At 43.3% G+C, this 19554-nt stretch overlaps 1 protein-coding gene across 10 annotated transcripts; it reads right to left on the reverse strand.

Moving 5' to 3' along the window:
• Nucleotides 1-448: 448 nt before the first annotated feature.
• LOC306833975 (MYND-type zinc finger-containing chromatin reader ZMYND8-like) lies at nucleotides 449-19315 on the reverse strand. Of its 10 annotated transcripts, none has more exons than XM_079359655.1 (21): nucleotides 19097-19315; nucleotides 18763-19004; nucleotides 13714-13784; nucleotides 13012-13175; nucleotides 10514-10657; nucleotides 9944-10057; nucleotides 9689-9781; nucleotides 9420-9507; nucleotides 9275-9330; nucleotides 9088-9165; nucleotides 8851-8966; nucleotides 8035-8510; nucleotides 7430-7558; nucleotides 7133-7288; nucleotides 6383-6883; nucleotides 4572-5045; nucleotides 4333-4466; nucleotides 4130-4210; nucleotides 3969-4047; nucleotides 3596-3835; nucleotides 449-1593 (listed from the first exon to the last, which is right to left on the reverse strand). In XM_079359655.1, exons 2-21 carry the CDS (start codon nucleotides 18774-18776, stop codon nucleotides 1415-1417), a joined length of 3387 nt encoding a protein of 1128 aa, XP_079215781.1. In that variant the 5' UTR covers nucleotides 18777-19004; nucleotides 19097-19315; the 3' UTR covers nucleotides 449-1414. The 10 variants fall into 10 exon arrangements, 9 of the variants coding, with proteins under 9 accessions (XP_079215781.1, XP_079215784.1, XP_079215785.1 ...); XM_079359658.1 differs by having other exon boundaries at nucleotides 10514-10735; XM_079359659.1 differs by having other exon boundaries at nucleotides 10514-10735; nucleotides 19093-19315.
• Between the last annotated feature and the right edge of the window lie 239 nt (nucleotides 19316-19554).

Raw genomic sequence — 19554 nt, forward strand, 5'->3', positions numbered from 1 at the left:
TTCTTAAGGATTTCATTTCAACGAGCTTTATATATTGCACTTGAACGCATCCTTAAAACAAAGTGACAGTCTTTACAACCAATCACTGTCTCCGCAGCGTGTTTTTTGTTTCGCGTTCAAAGCGTTCAAAGAATATAGATACCCTGCATTATATTAAATATATCACAGCAGAGACAGAGCAGTGTGACTTTTAGTAACTTCCATCATGTATAATGTGTATTAGCAAAAAAAACAAATAACAATAATTTTTAATACAACTAAAGTAATCTATAGGTACGTCTCAAAGTTATGTTAATATTGCTTTTTGAAAAACAATTCTTATTCCTATAAAATGTGTTCCCGCTACCCCTCTCCCCTCACAAACACCCAGGTACCAGGTATGGCTCCTCCATTTAAATTAGTCAATTTCCATTAATGACAGTACAAATGAATCAAAGGCTCAACATGCTTTTGTTGATCAGAGCATTTTTATTTTTTCTTCACGACTCCATTTATTGTATGTACAATATGTAAACACGAACGAGACACAAGCTCATAACAGACATGCTCACAGGAAAGAACATCCAGCCAAAATGCAGTTATTGTTTATGCCTACCAAGTTCTTATAGTCTGATCATCAGCTTTGGATAAACAGTTCAACAGAGTTGGTCTGAGCCGACATTCATGTGAAGTAATTTATTCTCAAATAACTTTGTTTAGACATAGAAATTGTGATTTCATTAAACATACTATAAAAACACTATATATAGCACTATAAATATTGTTCAGGTATTTTCTTACAAAAACTTTTTACAGTATACATTTTTTAGTTTTTTTTGATAAGTCACAGGGTTTTGTTTATCCTGGTCTTTATGATGAGGAACAACAATACAAAAAAATAAGTATCAGCCAAAATTGCCTCCGCTAACATAAACAGGAAGTAGTTGAAACATGATGTTATAAGTGAAAATGTTTTGAAACCGAATCTTGCATAACTCAAAGTACGTATGATGGCACCGTAATAAATGATCAAGTGTTGATGGCTGTTTCTAAATTTTTGTCTCTTAAATTGGAAGTCATCTGCTATCAAGTTACTGAAGAGCAGCGTTGAAAATTCTTAATGCGACAAATATTCTGTTATAAGATCCAATTTGCTCAGCCTTGAGTTGGTAGCAAAGTGGTAACAAAGCCATAACAAAACCACAGTATGAAAACACACATACCCACATTGTATATCTTTAGACAGACTACTTTCACATTGTGAATATCCACCTGATTACAGCCAAGCAGATACTGTAGATGAGAGATGATGCAAAACATGGGAGTGAAAATGATTTTTCACAGAGATGCGGGCCTTCAAGCTTTAAATTTGACATAACCAACACAGCAGCGGCCTTGATAAATGTGCGAAAGTATCTGTAGTGTTGATAGAACATTAGGTAACAGTTACACCAGCACTGTCCTTGCCCTTGTCCTTATACGTGGGAGAGCTGTTTTTGTCTGATATGGATCCTGCTCCAGAGGGCAGGGTCTGGGTTGAAGGAGAATGTCCTGATGGTTTGACTGGAGGCTCTGAATTGGATTCTGCTTCTGGCTCCTGCTGTGAAGCTGAGGCTGCAAGAAAAAAAACAAAAAAACCAATTAATTTGAAACATGTCAGTTTCATGATCCTTGTAAAGTCGGCATAAACTGAGCTACCGTTCATTAAAACATTTACAGCAGCTTCACCAGTCTCCCTGTCCCATCCACCTCCCTGCCTTCACCCCCACATGCTGCATCACCCACCACTGAGTTGTTGTTTTTTTTCTTCCTTTCCCTACGTCCCCATTTGAACTATGCACCATCCCCTCAGGTATTAAAAGCTCTACCTGTATTACCCAGTAGACTTCACCCCCTCTCATCTGATCTCTGAGCCATTTCTCCCACTCTTAACCACAATTTTCAACTCCTCCCTCAACTCTTGTTCGGTCCTCCAAAAACTGTCAGCCACCCCCGATCCTCCAAAAAAAACCTGCACTCCACTTTTAAAGCATAAGTAACTTGACTTTCCCTTTCAGTCAGAAATATTGGAATGTGTTGTGGCCTCTCAAATCAAAACCCATCTGATCCTCAATACCCTGTTTGAACTATTTTAGTCTGTTCTCAGTGCAGAAACTTCCCTCCTCAAAGTAACCAATGACCTCCTCCTCTCCTTAGACTCTTCAGAATTTCCATCCTGGTTGATTTAACAGCAGCCTTTGAGACCATCAGCTGCACTATTCCTCCCTCTGATCTGGAACACCTCAGCAGCACTGCTCGTTCCCTCACCAACAGTTGATCAACAGCTGCAGCTCCTTCATCCGAAGACATTCCCCCCCAAGGTTCAGTGCTTGATCCTTTCCTGTTAGTCATATACTTGCTCCCCCTTTTGTGGTAACATGCATCATAATGACCTCTGTCTCCACTGTTATGTTGATGACATCTAGCTTTGCACCTTCACCACTACCATCCCCACAGCAACCTGCTTCACACATCAACATGGCTGCGTGCCATCACACTGAACAGTGACAAAACTGACATCATCATCATCATCGGCCCCAAGTCGTTTACCAAATACACTCAAAACGTTGCTCTCACCAGTGACAACTCCACCTTCTCTCCTTCCCCACACATCTGCTATCTTAGACTCATTTTTGACAGCACCCTTCTCTGTTCATCACCACATCATCGAGCTCACAAGAACAGAATTCTTCCACCTGAGGAACACAAGCCACCTCCACCCCTTACTTTAGTCCTCTGCTGCTGAAACATTCACACATGCTTTCATTACATCCTGATTCAAAGTTATAAACCCACATTCTCCTCAATATCAAGCCCTCAACCACCAGACCTCCCACTGACCGCCACCGCTGTCAGACTGGCTCACAGCCTTCATTGTTATGACGCTAACCTTCTGGTTTCACGATGTAGAACCAACCACCAGACCTGGGAGGGGGGAGGGGACCAGAGTCTCACATTCTGTCGGGATATTTTGAATTGGGCCTAATGAATAAATAAACATTTACTGAATAAGACAAGTGGGTTATGCTGACATCATTCAGGTTTTATAAGCAGTCTTGGATCATAGATTTAGAGAGCACTGGGCATCTTGCCTTTTCACACTCAGCTCTGCATAGTAAAAAAAACAAAAAAACAATTGAAAGTACAAGAGAAAGGCTGCCTGGTATCTCCACAGGAATATAACTGGTAGACTATTTTTTTAAGCCAAGTAAAACACTTTGTAAGAGTACTGTCTACTTAGAGAAAGGGAAACATTTTGCATTTCAAACAGTCATTTAGAAAACACATCCTGACATCAGCGTTGAGAAAAACCAGAGTGAACTTAGACTTATTGACGGGTACAATACTTGTTCAAATGTTTTGGATTCGCTTCCTAGTTTGTGTCTTTGTTAGATCCTGAAGAAAGACGTTGAAATGGTTTTAAATGTTGATCAAACATGGGGTTTTTTTAATCTGTATGTCAGGAAAAATATTCTTTATTCCAAATATTAAAACTAAAAAGGCCAGCAGACTTTATCAAAGCAGGTGTCCAAGTACATTATACGTATTGGATACATGCTAAGTGTGTTAGAGTTACCTGACTGTGTGCAGGACTTCATGTGTTCTGGCCAGTGGGCCTGCTGGCAGGGGTAATCACAGTAACTTGTATTCCAGCAGCAGTAGAAGATGGCCTCCTTCCTGCAGTTAGCACACCACTGTTTCTTTTTGGTCTCGTCCACAGCTTGCTGCTTTTCTGACTCAGTCTGCTTCTTCACCTCGGCCACCAACCGCTCTCTTTCCTGCTCCAGACTTTGTCTCATCTCTGCCATTGTCAGTTCTGCGTTGAGATGTGACAAAACAAAAAAAAGGGAAACCCCTTTAATTAAATGAGAAGACTGCTCCGCTGGACTCTCACTGTGTGCAGTGTGCCGTCATATTCCAGGATTTTTTTCTGGAAGGAGGAAACTTACCAAGATTGTGCTTCATCTCGGATAGTTCTTGCTGATGCAGCCATTGGAGCTTTTCGATCTCTATCCTCAAACGTCGTATCTGTTGCAAAATGCATAGAGATGAAATCTCAACTCGTGTTCTAATATTTTATACAAACACTTTTCCACGAACCAGAAAGTACCTCTGCGATTGTGTTCCCTGATGTGCTTTTGGAAAGGTCGTTGTAGATTTCAGTCATTGTCCCTTTTATTGTGTCCATGATCTACAACATTTTACACACAAAAAAATCTCACTTTAACCCCTGAACAAAAAACATTATAATAAGTGCCACATGAAAAGGTCTAGAGAAAAATGCCTGTCACACATCTTAGGACTTAAACCTACTTTGTTTGTGTACTTGGCTATATCTGCAGCCACTTCTGCTGAGCCTGTAGGGATCGCCAAGTCGCCTGATGTGTAAGAAGAGGAGCTGCTAGACGTCGTGGTGGATGTACTCTGCGGTGGGTCTTTCTGTTGCACTGCAGGGGATGAAGAAAAAGGGGAAAAACAATGAACTTTAAACACACTGTTTCTTATCATGACAACTTTGATGTTCAGATCCTTTACTCTGAACATGTTTATACCTTTGACTGCTTGTCTGGTCTGATAGCGGGTACTTGACGAGGAGTTCGACTGCTGTGACTGCGGCTGCTGTGGGCTGCGTGTCTGCGTCTGACTCTGGGCCTGCGCCTGCCCTGCAGACTGTTCCCCGTGCTGCTGCTGCCTCTGCACCTTCTGCATGTGCCACTTTTGAGAGGACGTCTGAAATTTGGTTGGATTCCAAACCACAGCCCTCTGCACGGCCTGAGCTGTCTCTTTAGGCAGTAGGGGGCGCTGTTTCTTCACAGCTGCGGTCGCTGGGGATGTTGTGGCGATGGAAGGGGCAGCAGGAGAGGGAGAACTGGCGGGCCCACTGCCAGATGTGGTGACAGTGGACTGACCAGACGCTGCAGTGGACACAAGGTTGAGGGCCGCTGTGATGGCAGGTTGTAAAGAGTCTTTCAGGTTCGAAGCTACTTCCTGTGATGGTGCGACTACTGCAGATGAGGGCAGCTTACCTGGGCAGACGGAAAAGAATATTTCTCTTTAAGAGTGAGGCATTCTGGGTTTTTCATGTTGCAGGTACACATGGAAATCTGTTTACAGTGAGGACACTTGCCTTGGCATTAGGGCATGAAGACTGCAGTTGGGAAATTGGGTTTTGAAGTGAACTGATTCGAGCACACCTCTACAGCTCAAAGACACATTAGCAGCTACTGAAACACCGACATCCCTGACCAAACGGTTTGTGATTGAATGAAAGGTAATGTATTCAACACGTTTTGAAAAAGAAGAACAAACTGTGGAAATAAAAGTATCCTTAAAAGAAACTGATGTTTTAGGATAAACTGCTGTAAAGACGCAGAAGTGATGTAGGAAGTCAACGGGCTAGAATGGCTGCAGCACTCGCTTAAATTATCAATAATTAGCATCAGTTAATAAAAATAGATTTTTCACAGGAAGTCTTCCAACTTCCTGATGGGATATGTAGTCAGTGTAAGTACAGCATACAAGCCTTGGTGACGAGTCAGAGCTTTAACTTTTCCCTTTTGATTATGAAAATGGTATTTTGATAGTACTACTAATGAATCCTGCTGCAAAGTGCCTCAACATGCAGCCGGCTGGAGCGTTTCTGTCCTGCGAGTCTTTAAAGTGATCCACTAAATCCAACCGAACTAGAGACCAAAGGAACTGATCATGCTGTCAGACAGACCCTGGAGAGCGCGCAATCCAGTCAGCCACAGCAACAATTTAGAATTTAACTGTGATAACTGCTTTGGTTATAGCTCTAATAGACATGGTAGTGAAATGTTTTCTCTCCTAAGTGTTTGAACTATCTTCATTGTAATGGATGCAAATTATTTGGGTGTTAGCGTAGCATAGCGTAAGGTCGTTTCTTGACTTTGTCTAAGCCTCTCCAAGCCCGACTGACTTTTAACATACCCTGACTGTATGAGAGAAATAATAATGTAACGATTTACCATTTAAGTGTTCATATGTTCATATGTAGGACATTGAGATTATTGAAAGCTTTCTATTTATGGAAATTCAGTTCCTCTTGGTATTTCTCTCGTAACTATTTACTTTGAAGTATCACAGTAGTGTAAACAGCTTCAGATAGCACCCTGAGGACAAGACAGCGGGGAGGCTCTGATGAATACAGACTGGTGTGGTGGACAATATTTGTTGTGTACATTTTTCATTTTGCGTGAAAGCTCCATCTGACCTGCTATCTTGCTGTGTAAATGTTCTACCAGTATTAGATAAGGATATTTCCCCCAGTTTTCCTTGTCACTAAGGTATGAGTCGTAATGACAATCAAAGAAAAAAAGTGGATAAATATCAAAGGCCTCACCTTCCAACTTGACTGCATGAGAGTCTTTGGAAGCTTTGGCCCCCGCCTCTCTCCTCGCCCTCTTTGCGTCACGTCCTCCATGTTCATCGCCCAGGTCGATCACCAGCTCTCTTTCAGAATCAGAGTCTTGCTCAGCTGCTGATTTGGAAGCAGCTTTTCCCTCCTCGGGGGCTTTGGACTTGTCAGTGATGGGCTGAGACTGGGGGGTTCTGGGCTTCTCCTGTAGGTCCCTATCCGGGCCATTGCTGGCCTGCTTGTCTTTGAGGAGGGGTTCAGGGGTGGCTTTATCTGTTGTTCTTGTAATCCCTTCTTTAATCTCGCCCTCTGTGCTCCCTCTGGGCCTTTTCCTCTCCGCTCTGTCTTTGTCGTCCAGTGTGGCGCTCTTTGGCTTGTGGTCCTCGTCGCTCAGATACTCGCTGTCACTTGAATCCGATTTGTCAGAATCCTCGGAGTCACTGTGATCCACACCTTTGTACACATCTTCAGAAATCTCATCTATCCCTGCGCAGAGAAACACAGCCGAGTTTACAGACAGTCTAAAACTAAGAGTTACAGAAGCTACAACATCCTTTGGCTAAAGCTCATCAAGGTATCACAACAAAGAAACGCTTACTGAAGAATCCTTCATGACAGTCCTAATGTAAATGGTGTCAAATCATAAAAGTGAATTACTTTTAAGATCAACTATATCACACACAAAAAAAAGGACGTTCTGTGACTGAAAAGCAAATTGTGAAGTTGTGTTTGTACCGAGCTGTGCTTTGCAGCTCTCAATAGTTTTGTCCAGGCTTCTGATGGGTCTCTTTGGGTTAGGGAGGGAAGCCGAAGATCCCTGTTGCTGCTGACTTTGTTGTTGTTGCACTGTCTCACTCAGTTCCTTCAGATCCATCTCAGCCTTCACCCGATCTGAAAGGAACAGGAAAAGTTCTGCTTCAGCACAAATTCAAGTATACGCTCGAGTGACGATGATGACGATGAGGGATGGGATGTGGAGTATGACCTTGTATCTCAGCATCGTTTCTCTATATGTGTGACGTTTTTACTGACCCAGGTTGAGATTCAGAATGCCGCCTGTGCCCGCAGTCCTCTCCTGCTTTGTCACCAGTCCAGGGTTAAAGGGTTTCGGGCTTCCTGCCACACTGCCTGCAGGACCCATCTTCCCTGAGACAGGAGATGCTGTAATAAGAACAACAAAAAACACAATTCAATTTACTTTATTCGTTGCTTCACAAGTTGCAAATTCAAAGTTAGCATCCCTCACTTTTAGCCTCCTTCAGGTACCAGAAACGTTCTCATGTTTTAAGTTGCTACAGGTAGCTTATTAGCAAACAGTTGCTTACTTATACTACCAGTAGTTTCAGTATTGTTCATTTAACACCACACGTACAGTCGCCTTGTGAACATGGGTCCAATATTCCTTTTTGTTTTAGCTCTGCTTTTGATTCAAGCGAACACGTAAATGGAATATCTTCAATGCAAAACACTCCAGTGCTTCATCAGCTTGTTGCTAACTTTGTCTGCTATTATGAGCTCAGAGGTAAATTGGATTTCTGCAGACAGCAGTTAACTCTCTCTATGAAGTACCTCTATCACAATATCATGTCGTTTTCTGACACATTATCATTTCATAAATATATACTAAAGCTACATACCAGTACAGTCCATTGATTCCTCTCCAGTGCTGTAGTGGAAGGCAGGGTTCCTGCTGGCCTTTTCCATATCTTGCTCCCCATCTGACCCTGTGTGAACCGAGGAGTTGGTGCTCATGGGAGATCGCGGCATGTCTGTCATCGAGACCCTCCGGCTCATGCCACTGGGAGTCGAACTCTTGCCAAGGATCATTTTTGGAGAAGCGGTCATGTCGAAGTTGAAGCGTAGTTTATCTGGTTTCTCTGTCTTCACTGTCCCAGCACTGGGGTTGGACGGGTCCAGCAGCATCTGCAGTTGGTTGTTGGGTGTAAAGGGGGTGCGAAAGGGGGCATAGTTGAAGACCCCGAATTTCTTGCGTATGTTTTCCACATAGACTTCCATCTCTTGCATGGCACTGTTGAAAATGCTTTTAGTCTTCTTCACAGAGAAAGGGATCTCTTTGGACATGAGGTAGCAGTTGTTGATGGGGACCCAGGCCCTGCAGAAAAAGCACAGTGAAAAGAATATGTAATACTAGTTTGCAATAAAGATGTTTAGCTTTGGTCAGCATCCCTTGAACATTAGGCCTGCTTTATGTCAAGCATTAAAATGCACCCTAGCTGGACACAGGTGTGCTGAAGTTATAAAATGTTGTTTGACCATGAACCTTTGTGTCCTTCAACTTTTCTGTGGTTTATCAGGAAAGAGTAAAACCTCATCTAAATGTGTCCTGGGTGCATTCATATTTGTACTAAGAGCTACCCACATGAGATCTGCTCACCCAGGTTGCATGTTAATGTCAGGTTGAAACTTCTACAGCAATTAGAAGAACATCTCACCGGTCATGTTGCCCGAAGAAGCGTGCGTCTACCTGCCCATCCTTCTCTCGTAGTGCTTTAGCTGGCCAGAAAGGAAAGCCCTTCAGCTTGGCCCAGACCAGCGGGTGGGGTTGACTCTACAAGAAAACAAAAAGAAAAAGAAAGAAAGAAAGAAAAAAGGATTTAGTTCCTCACTCTAAACCAAAATGCATCATGGCTGCTTCCACATCATGATTTTAAGGTTTATAAAAGACCTACACATGGCTCACAAAACCAGTTGTCCCTTTTTTGGCATGAAGACAGGTAGCACTCTGGACACACTTCAATCTCATTCATCTAAAAAGCACAGCCAATGGAAAAAGAAAAAAAAAAGATGTCATTCATTTTATAAGCCAATCATATCGATCAAATCTTTACCATTGACAAATAAATCGCAGCTTGTTACCTCGTGTTCACAAATCTTTACGATGACTTTCGCGGTGGTTGTTAATTTGTGATTTCCTGGAATCAGATTGCAATCTTAATCTACTTTTTCTTTGGTTGTAGTCACACTGAGTGCAGGCTCATCTGTGAAAGTGAAAGTGCTTTACCTCCGTTGTAGATGATGCAGTTGTGCAAGATCCACTTCATGTCAGCAAGAAAGGCTTCTGTGCATCCATACATCTTCTTCTTGATGTTCTATTAGAAGAAGGGGAAATGACAGGGTCAGACGCAGGACACATCACTGATAACCATCGTGCTGCTCTACTGTGTAGTATGGTGGGTTTGAATGATTATTTACTCTCTGTACTTTTTCTCTCCAACTCGTTCAAACATTTTTGTTTAATTCATACTTATTGATTTAAAAAACTAACGCTACCTTCTCCAAAGTAGACAGGTCCATGGGGTGGAAAATATACTCTGCGTAATCTGGATGCTGTTCAAGAGACACCGGCTTCTGAAAAGGCTCAGTCTGCCCACATGAGACAAATAAGACAGAAAGGAAATGGATACATTAGACAAATGTGGATGTCTGAGTTCCTCTGGATATTTCCTAGACCTTTAGCCTGTAAATATGAACTGTTGTTTTCAAGTTAAACATATCGGTTAAACTGGTATACAACAAATGTCTTACCCCGGGCTGTTTAATCTTTTGGAGGGCGAATTTGAGCAAGTAGGACAGTTGATCTATTGTCAGCATCGTCATGGCCTTGCTCTGGGTTTCAATGCATTCGGCGACTGTTATTTTCTGCGACAACAAAGGTTGAATAATTAATGACATAAAAAAGAATAGAACATGTGATACAAAAGACAAACTAATTTACACCTTCGATTTGGTAGATTTCATGATCTGCTGTCGTGATTAGACACTTTTTTTTTTTCCTTTTTATTGTCTCAATTGTAAAAAAGAAATTAACAGTAAATTTTTCTCAGTACAAATAACGATCAAAACACTTCCATCTAAAGATTTAGTGTGAGCAATACGCCTGCAGGGATGTCAGGCCATATGTCATGGAGGGCAAAAAATCCGTTTGCGGATTGACCTCAAACAGAAGCGGTTCACTGATCTTTTCTTCCTCTCTGACTGACACACGGTCTGACATCCCCTCTTTTTTTTTCTTTTCACAAAGCACGCAGGATTTAACCTTATTCCCACAATATGTTGTGTACACCCACAAACATACACACTACTACAGCGGGATACCTCACACTCTGGACAGAACCAGTCGCCCTCGGGCTCAGCTGGTAGTTTGAGGCACTTGGCGTGGTACACCCTGGGGCAGAGCTCACAGCAGAGCACCTGGCCCTCTCGGTGGCACAACCAGCAGTAGAAGTCGTTCCTGCCGTCCTGCGGTACAACATCAACAGGGTCTGTGGTGAGTGCTGGCTGCTTCATATAGTAAAAGGGACCATGTCTTAGCTCTGACTGAAATGCAGGCAAGAGAAACAGGGGGGCAGGTTTCAAAAAACACGCAGGAACACAAAAAAAAGGTGCAGTGCAACACAAAACAAGGCAGCAGTGAGGTGGAGTAAGCAGGGTAAAGCAGCATAGAGGGGAGATGAGGGATAAACCCAACAAATCAAATCACAATATGTAAACTAAGTCAGCATTTAATCGTGTGATTGTTTCAACCCTGAGTCGGACTAAACTCCCCAAACAGGTTTTTTTAAGGGTGTGCTTCTTAAAACAGCCTATCCCTTTATGTTCCAATCAGAGAGCTCAACTTATTTCTGAACATTTACACAATGCATGATGCTGTTCTCTGGTTAAGTACTGTACTGGAACTTCACCTAGACTACATTCATGGGTAATTATGCTAACTGCTACCGCGTGAGCTTACAAGTAATCACTGTCTTCACTGAATGCATCGTTAATGGAGGTAAAAGTTAAGTTGTTGCCCATCTAAGATTCAAACCAACAACCAGTATGCACTAAGACAAAAGTCAACATGTTACAAAAAAGATCAGATTGTCGTGTTATATCATGCAAATTCAATCGAAGGTTCGACTAAAGTTTTAGAAGTGAATCACTCAAAACCAAATTAATTTGGTGAGCATAGACTTCTATTTAATCAAAATGCAAACACCTCAATCAGGTTGAACTAGAACAAAGTGGCCATAGGTGATGGGTATGCTAATTAAAGACAATGAACTGTGACTTGACCATGCATTCATGGCTCCAAACCCTCACGCCACAGCTATAACAGTAAGACTTATCCACAGTCACAGCACCAAACGACTTCATACGTTTGTCCGTCAGTCAACTGACAGCACACCATAGAGTCAAAACTGGCGTGCTCTCATAGGCGATGTGTCTCCATTTAAAATAAATGAACTCTGACCTCACTCGGGCAGAGTGTGGTTTGTTGCAGTGAGTGGTGTCTGTTTCAAGTTGGGTTTAAACAGGAGTGTCGGGGGGGGCTTCACACTTTTACAGGAGCGCTATGACAACCAATCATTTATAGAACTTTAACTTCAGGGACCATGTGTGTTTTTTTTTACCATTGTTGACCATGAGAGGAGACCATCTCTTTGTGATGAAGATAAAATTCACAGCAACATTAAACCAAACATCATGGAGGACAAACTAATGATGGCTGTTGAACAATCCATGAACATGGATGATTTTATCAACTCCAGGCCCCTTGATTTGAGACATTATACCAAGTCATTTAGAACAATACTTTCAAAGGTAGCTTTAAGCTAGTAGTTTGTATTAAGATATCAGGGTTGTCTGGTATAAAAAATGCAAGTCGCCCTTTTTAAAATAGTAGACTTTACCAAGAGAGCAATGTTAAGTAACTATTGTCTTACAATCTACAAAAAGTGCTTTATCTACTTACATATCAGTGACAGCTTGTGAGACCATGTGGTTTGAAAAGGGCGGTGCTTTGTCCTACAGTTTCCGTCTCATCTTGAAAGCAACAACCCCACGTTCACCTCCCCCCTGTAGATTGTTTGAACATCTTTATGAAAGCACACTTCTGCTTTTTAGTCCATGTTTTAATCTCAGAGATGTCCTCCCCATCACAACCACAGCAGGTCTGAAATCTAATCTTTGAGGTTTACACATCCGCTGTCAGTACTTTTGAAATTAAAACTAAAGAAAAAAGGTAGACAAGTCCTGTGAACTTGACTTGAAGATGACTCATTCAGCAGTGTTTGGTTATGGTATACTTGAGTTTCATCTCAGAGATTGAGCTGAATGCTGATGAGAAATCCATCTATCCCTTCGTCTGGTGTTGTTTTTTTTTGTTTTTTAAGTTTAATCCACAAAGCAACTGGACTATGTTCACGTTTTTGAAGATGTTTCGCCTCTCGTCCCAAAGAGTTCTTGAGCCGAGAGCTTCAATGAAGTCAAAGTGTGAGTGCAGCTCCCCCGATGCTTCTTCCATGGCGCTGACAGTAGGAGCACTGACTCTAAACGAGATCAACCCCCCCTCATACCAGAACCTTTCCCCATTACAAATGGTTTAATCACATTTAAAGGTGTTGTTTCTATTTGATGCACGGCTTCTAAACCTGATGAAATGCTGACTTTAACACTCACGCCGTCTTTGTTTGGAATTATTTTTGGCCCCTTCTTGTCTTCTACTTTGACTCCACTTCCTGTATGCTACTTTTTCCCTTTGCCTACAGCACCTTCCTCCACAGCCTTTGAGAGCACGCCAGATGTTGAGGCAAGCGTGCTGGAGTCCTTACCTGGTCCTTGCTGCTGCTGTTGATGGCCCCTGGCTTCTTCTTTTTCTTGAGAGGGCTGGGGGAGGTGTCCGAGGGAGAGTGTCCATTGGATGAATGCGTGGGACTTGAAACCTTCCTCTTTTGCGGTACACCCGGTCGTTCTGCTGACCCTGCTGGATCAGGGACTGGATGGAGAGAGAGAGAGAGAGAGAGAGAGAGAAAATGGGGTCGTCAGACAATAAAAGACAGGCTGCCATGACGGCCATGAAGCTTTTCTTAGGGATAACCTAGACGATGAAAACAGTAATATTCCCATGAACCCACATTCTAAAAACTAAATAAAATTCAAGCGTTTCATTTTCATAGGTTTAGATGCTGCATTCAGCTTTTTACACTGTTAACAACATTACAATCTGATGACAGCAATTACAGCTGATCTAAAAAGCAATTACTGAAGATGCCACTTCTAAACATTAAATCACTTGATACTAACGATAGCTACAGGGCTCCCTCTAAACTAACAACACCCTGTGTTGTAACTTGACACGGATTCTAAACAAGCAGGCAGCCAGGCATAATGGATTTTCTCTGTGATCCTAAGAGACAAGCAAAATGCAGTACACTGCTCTCCAAACTCGCAGTAAATAACCTCAGCATCGTCTCAAACTGACACATTTGAGATGCTTGTCTCTTAGTGTGAGCTCCCCGGCCTCGGAGACTTACCTTTGGATCGTGCAGACGCATCCATCCCCTCCACCACAGCAGACTCGGTCTTTACCTCCTCCTCAGCCAGACTGCAGAGCGCCGAACGAGAGCACACGGAAACACAGAAAGAGAGGCAAACACAAAGTCAGAAAGGCTGTTCAGAAACCACATCAGCATAACAGTAAACAAGTGGAACACCACCTAAGGCAACCGGGTCCCAGAGGATCTGTCAATAGGGACTCTGCTCTGCAGGTTTCCATTGTTCTGCTTTTTTACATGATTTCAACACATCTCTGACACTGGGGTACCAAGTTCAAATCCTTCACCCGTTATCAGTGACAAACAAGTCTCAGCGTTGGCTTTATTTTGCAAGAACGAGAATGATAAAAAAAAAAAAAAAAAAAAAAAAATCGCCATGGCAACGCTCCTCTTCACAAAGCACAAGTTGATATTCAAAGCAACACAAAGGGCAATTTGGCCGACTTTACCCTGGCGGCTCCGTCCGTCAGCAGAGATCGTGGCTGCAGTTGTGCCGTCTGATCTCTGCTGTGCTGTGACCCAGTCAACCAACCTAACAGTTCAATAGTATTCTGCATTACTGGAGGGACCGTGTCTCGTGGCGTCTCATAGTATAGGTTTCTACAGCCTCTCAAGCCCCTTCAGTAACAACAGGTTTCCCCCGCAGGATTCGGGCCCATTCTTGGTGACCAATGGCAAAGGATCTATCTAACAAGGCTCAAACAGGGTCTTGATATTTCCAGCATTATTCTTCACCTCCTCACATTTTAACTGGCTGTGCTGACAGAGAGCACACATCAATTGTCAGTTAAAAAGACTTAAAATGAAAACCTAGTCTTTAAAAAAAAAGTACTTAACAGGTCCCTATTTAAGTTACAGATTCATTAACCTTTAGATTCAAATTCATCCAAACACTGAAAATACAGCAGTATCTTCAAACACATATCGAACACAGGAAAACCCTGATTACCCAGCCCTCTGGTACTGCCCTCATCTCATTTCCTCTGAGGGGGGAAAAAGGAGAGAATAAAAAGGGGGCTCTGGCGATAAATGAAAGTCTTTTGAGTGTTTGGCTCGTCCTTTGTTCGAGCCACAGAAGGGTCTGGTTCCAAGGATGTAGCCTTTATTCTCCGGCCCCAGGGAGAAAACCTTCGCGAGGACCCATGACAGGTCACACACTTGACCAGTTCCTAGCTTTAGCCGCAGCTCTGGTTTCCAGCGAGGACGATGGCTTTACAGGCTACGACTGGAAAGGTCAACCACATTCGTGGGATAAGTCGTTTCCTCCTTTTGCAAAGTTAAGGAATGCTCTTCTGGTCCCCTCCTCCACCCATAACGACGACTCATCACCACACCACGTTGATTAAATGTCAGTATGCATAATAGGCAAAGAGAGGGTGAAACACACAAACTGAAAGGGTTTGATGACTGAGATATGACCAAAGAGATAGGTTGTGATTGCATCAGCGAAGAACCCATCGTCGATGCAACCGAGTGATTTCACAACGCTCAAAGATCTTCTTTTTGACAAACTAAACACCAAAAAAAAACAACCAAATTCACAAAGTAGCCCAGAAGCAGAAAAGAAAATCAGGGCTGATACATTCTTCACTCTCTGCAATCACAATAGGTGCATCAGCCTGCGTGGCTGTGAAATGACGTGGATCGAGTTCTTTTAAAAAGTAATGCATATTGGGTGTCTTGTTTCAGCCTGCCAATAGTCTCTCTCTCTCTCTCTCACTCACACACACACACACACACACATATACACACGCACACGCACACCCCAACCTCCCCGGGGCCTTCCTGTTCCGGACTGAGAGAACAAACGAGGCCCACATGAACGCAAGACAACGTTAGCCAAGTCACTGCTGCTGCGTGTATCACAGCTCTGAAAAAGAGAAACCATTCGCCAACCAACAGCAGCCACAGCCCTGTATTCTAAACACATGGATACTGCTGCAGAGACCAGGATGACAGGATGACCAGCAGGAACCAAAAAAAAAAAAAAAGAGAAAAGAGCTGTGCTGATCCAAAGGGCAGATCAGGAGCTATGATCCATCACACAGGAAGAGTTAGGCAAATAAATCCTCAGCAGATTCTGGGAATGTATTCCAGAGAGAACGTGGGTTCAAGGAAACACTGACAGCATTCCCCCCCCCCCCCCTGCATTGTCGTACCTGATGGACAAAACAAGGAAACACCACTGACTCAATGCCTTCAGAATCCACTCCTGTGAGAGACGAGCAGGGTTCTCTCGTCACAGAAAATGGAGGCCACAGCTTGCTCCCCCCCTCCTCCTCCCCCCCCCCCCCCTCCTCTCCCCCATCCCCCACTCCGAGGCTCAGACTCAGGCACTGGCACATCCATGCAGGAGGAACCACAGAGATCTGAGGAGATTACAGTCCAACATTTTTTTTTGTTTTTTTTAAACACACACACACACACACAGCTATGTCAAGACAAACCTTTCCTGGTCGATCACAAGAGAAGAAAGAGGAAAACACAGAGAGGGAGACACGAGAAAATCCAATCTCTCTGGCTTATTTATATTTTTGGTTCTCTCCCCCCCCCCCCCCCCCCCTTATGTCCCTTTCCCCCCACGAATAGTGCAGCCATAGAATAATTAGATTTGATTTTGAAGGAACAGAGACCTCTGTGAAGCCATGCTCAGAGCCTGGCAAAACCTGTTCTCCCCCTTCCGAAAAGAACACGCAGGTTTTTACACATCACAGACACGAAACATTTGAAAGAGCGACCTTAATATCTACATACCACTCGCTGCAAACATATGGAGCTTTTTTTTTTTTTCCCCCACAGAAACTACTGTTGGAATAAGAACTACTGACGGAGAAATATCCTACTCACCCTTGTACAATAAAACCCCCTCGGGAGATTATGAGGTTTTGCAAGACACATGCAGCTTTCACAAGAGTGAGACCAACAAGGAAACACACACACACACTGATAGCTTTAACGTCCCCTGAAAATCAACAAGAACAACATGATGAGGAGCAGAAAGTAAAAATCCTATACTGCATTTCATGAAATAATGACTTGAACTGCATACCAATGCTTTCTTAACCATTACATTAAACCAATGATAATCTAACATTTAAACATCAATGTAGCACACTTATCAGCTCAGAATATCCTGTAGAAAAAGAGAGATTTGACCTGTATTTTATATCAAATCTGTAAAGGGTGAATCAAAGATGGCTGTGGAATTTTCCAGTAGGCCCTTGCTCTCCCTGCTGCTCTCCCTCTGATTGTCAATCTTTAACCTCAACTGCAGCTGCAATTGGCTGGAGGGCCAACAGGGTGGAACATTATTGGTCGGCTGAGTTATGCCACACGGATCAGAGTGTGCAGGCTCCCCTCTTCCTCTTAAAAGGCTCTTTTTGCTGCAATGCAGAGATTTCCCCCCCGCGTAACACAATACACATTCCTCTATTTTATCTCACAATTGTTTAAAGGAGAAGTATCAACTGAAGGGGATTTTGGGGGAAAAAAGGCCCTTGTGGGAGGATACGTGTGTGTGGTTATTGAGACGCATAACTCGAAAGGCTGCTGCCTCAGAGAGAGGCCCGGGCGTCTTGTCCGAGCACATTAACAGAAAGCAATGCAGACATTTTTAACTGTCGCAGAGGCAGTCGTGTAAGCGCTTCACTGGAGGATTGAGGAATGGCTTCTCATTATTCAGCAGCAAGAGATGACTTGGTCCTAATTCAAGAGAAAGCACTGATTGAAATGTTACTATTCTCTGGCAGTTGGGAGAAAAAAAGAAAAAAAAAAGCCTGCCTCGTGTCAAGCCACCAGAGAAGGAAAGGATTCTTTGCTTCTCCCACGCTAAAACACAGAGGACGGTGACGCAACACTGTTAACAGCCTCCTCTTAGGAAAGGAAAAAGCTTCCTGATATGCAGACTTCTTATGGATCTGTTTTTTTTTTTTTCGCTGCAGCAGTGTGTGACAGTCTAGAGTACCACAGCTTCATGAAAAACAGGACTCGAACCGAGTAGAGCTCTCACTTCCCCGCAGGTATTCTCACACACGTCTTGTAAAACATGTCACGTCCCCATTCCGGCTTTAGTTTTGTGCTCTCTGACCTGCGAAGGAGAAGGCTAAAGTTTTTTCCCCCCCTCTCTAACACAAAATGGCCACCGTCTGCCTGCTCTGAGGATCACAGAGCGGAGTGGAGGAAGCACTGCCACAGGCTGTGGAGTCAACGACACACACGGCTGTAAACTCAGGGCCTGTAAACAGAGATCTCCACATTATTTCAAGAGCAACGCGGGAGTAACTGACACACTTGTTTCAGTCTCGCGAATCCTCACTGACCAACATGGAGTGCAGAAACTTCTTCCCTCAGTACGTTTGTCATTCGTGTGTACCTTTGTAATGTCTGAATGTTTTATTAACATATGAAACAACTTAAAAACTAGCCCTCAATACACACCCTGTGCTCCTTTTCCACCTTACAAGCACATCTGTTGCCCCCCCATGTTTGTTCCCCGGCCTGGCATGACGCACAAGAAAAAGCAAAGAGCCAATCCATTTACAAAGGGAAACATAATAACCCCCCTTCTTCATTGCCCATCCCCCATTCTTTCTCTGCCAGGCTACAACACAAGACTGCCACAACAGAGAGGAGAAGTGGGTGCCATTTTTAATTCTAACTCTCTTTTGCATTATAAAAAAACAAAAAGGAAAAGGATTTGCCATGGTCCACTCTGCCTCCTGTATGGCAGCCTGGTTGTCTGGGGCACCCATGTGACCCTGAGACACAGAAAGAGAGCAAGGGTGAGAGTCGTTACCCAACCCCCCACCCTCCTCAGCTCTGTGGAGCAGAGAGGCCTGCCGAGGCCTCCAATCCTACCCCAACTCCTCCTCCTCCTCCTCTTCTTCTTCTTCTTGCTCATTGCACACCAGACTGATTTTAAGGTGTGCACATTCTTCATGAGAAACCAACAGTCAGCACAACAAAAAGAAGGAAGCCATGTTGTTATCAGAGAGTTCAGATTAAAAAAAAAAAAAAGACAGAGCTTACCTCTGTGGATGCATGGCTGCCTGACACACTGTTATGTCAACACTTATAAAACATGGAGGACACTCTCAGCCCTCAGCCGGGGAAGGCTCCGCTCTCCAGGCAAGGCGATCAGGCCCCAGTGATGTTAGCCAGATCCTGACTGGTCGCTCTCCTCACAGGCAAGATGCAAGGCGCCGTCTGATTGGCCGAAATGTTTCCTGAGTAATTATCTTTGTTCAGTGCAGGCAGGGGCAGCACGGTGACTGTCAGAGACAGAGGAGGAAAAAATAAGCAGAGAACTAGGCCTGAAATCACAAAATGACATTATTAACATTAGTATTTTCGACATACAAACCCAATATAACGACATTATGAATCTTCCTGGTGTAGGATCGTGGCTGGGTTGTCTTATTTGAAGGCTTTAGAAGGAGAAATGGCAGCTTGTAGACTGAGGAGCAGGACACCATGGCTTCTTTGCACAAGCCTCCATTTTTTTCTGTGGAAAGGGCCTTTGTTTAAACTCCTCCCTCCCTCTTGGCCGGAGAAAACAGAGGCTGTAGCTCCACTCTTCAAACTGCAAATAAAACAGAAAATCGGGCTGTTAAGAATCAGAAAATCTGAAGTCAAACCACTTTATAAAAGAAAGCAAAAAAACAAAAAAAATGTTTTGGCTTAGCTATTAGCGTTAGCTATTTTGACAAAGTCATGTCTTTTTAAGCTCACAACACTGTAAATACTCTAATAACCTTTATTAAAAATCACCCAGTGAGGGGTATAAGTATTTTTTTTATGAAATCCAAACCCAGCTTGATA

Source organism: Symphodus melops, assembly GCF_947650265.1.
Source record: "Symphodus melops genome assembly, chromosome: 13".
NCBI classification, from domain to species: Eukaryota; Metazoa; Chordata; class Actinopteri; order Labriformes; family Labridae; genus Symphodus; species Symphodus melops.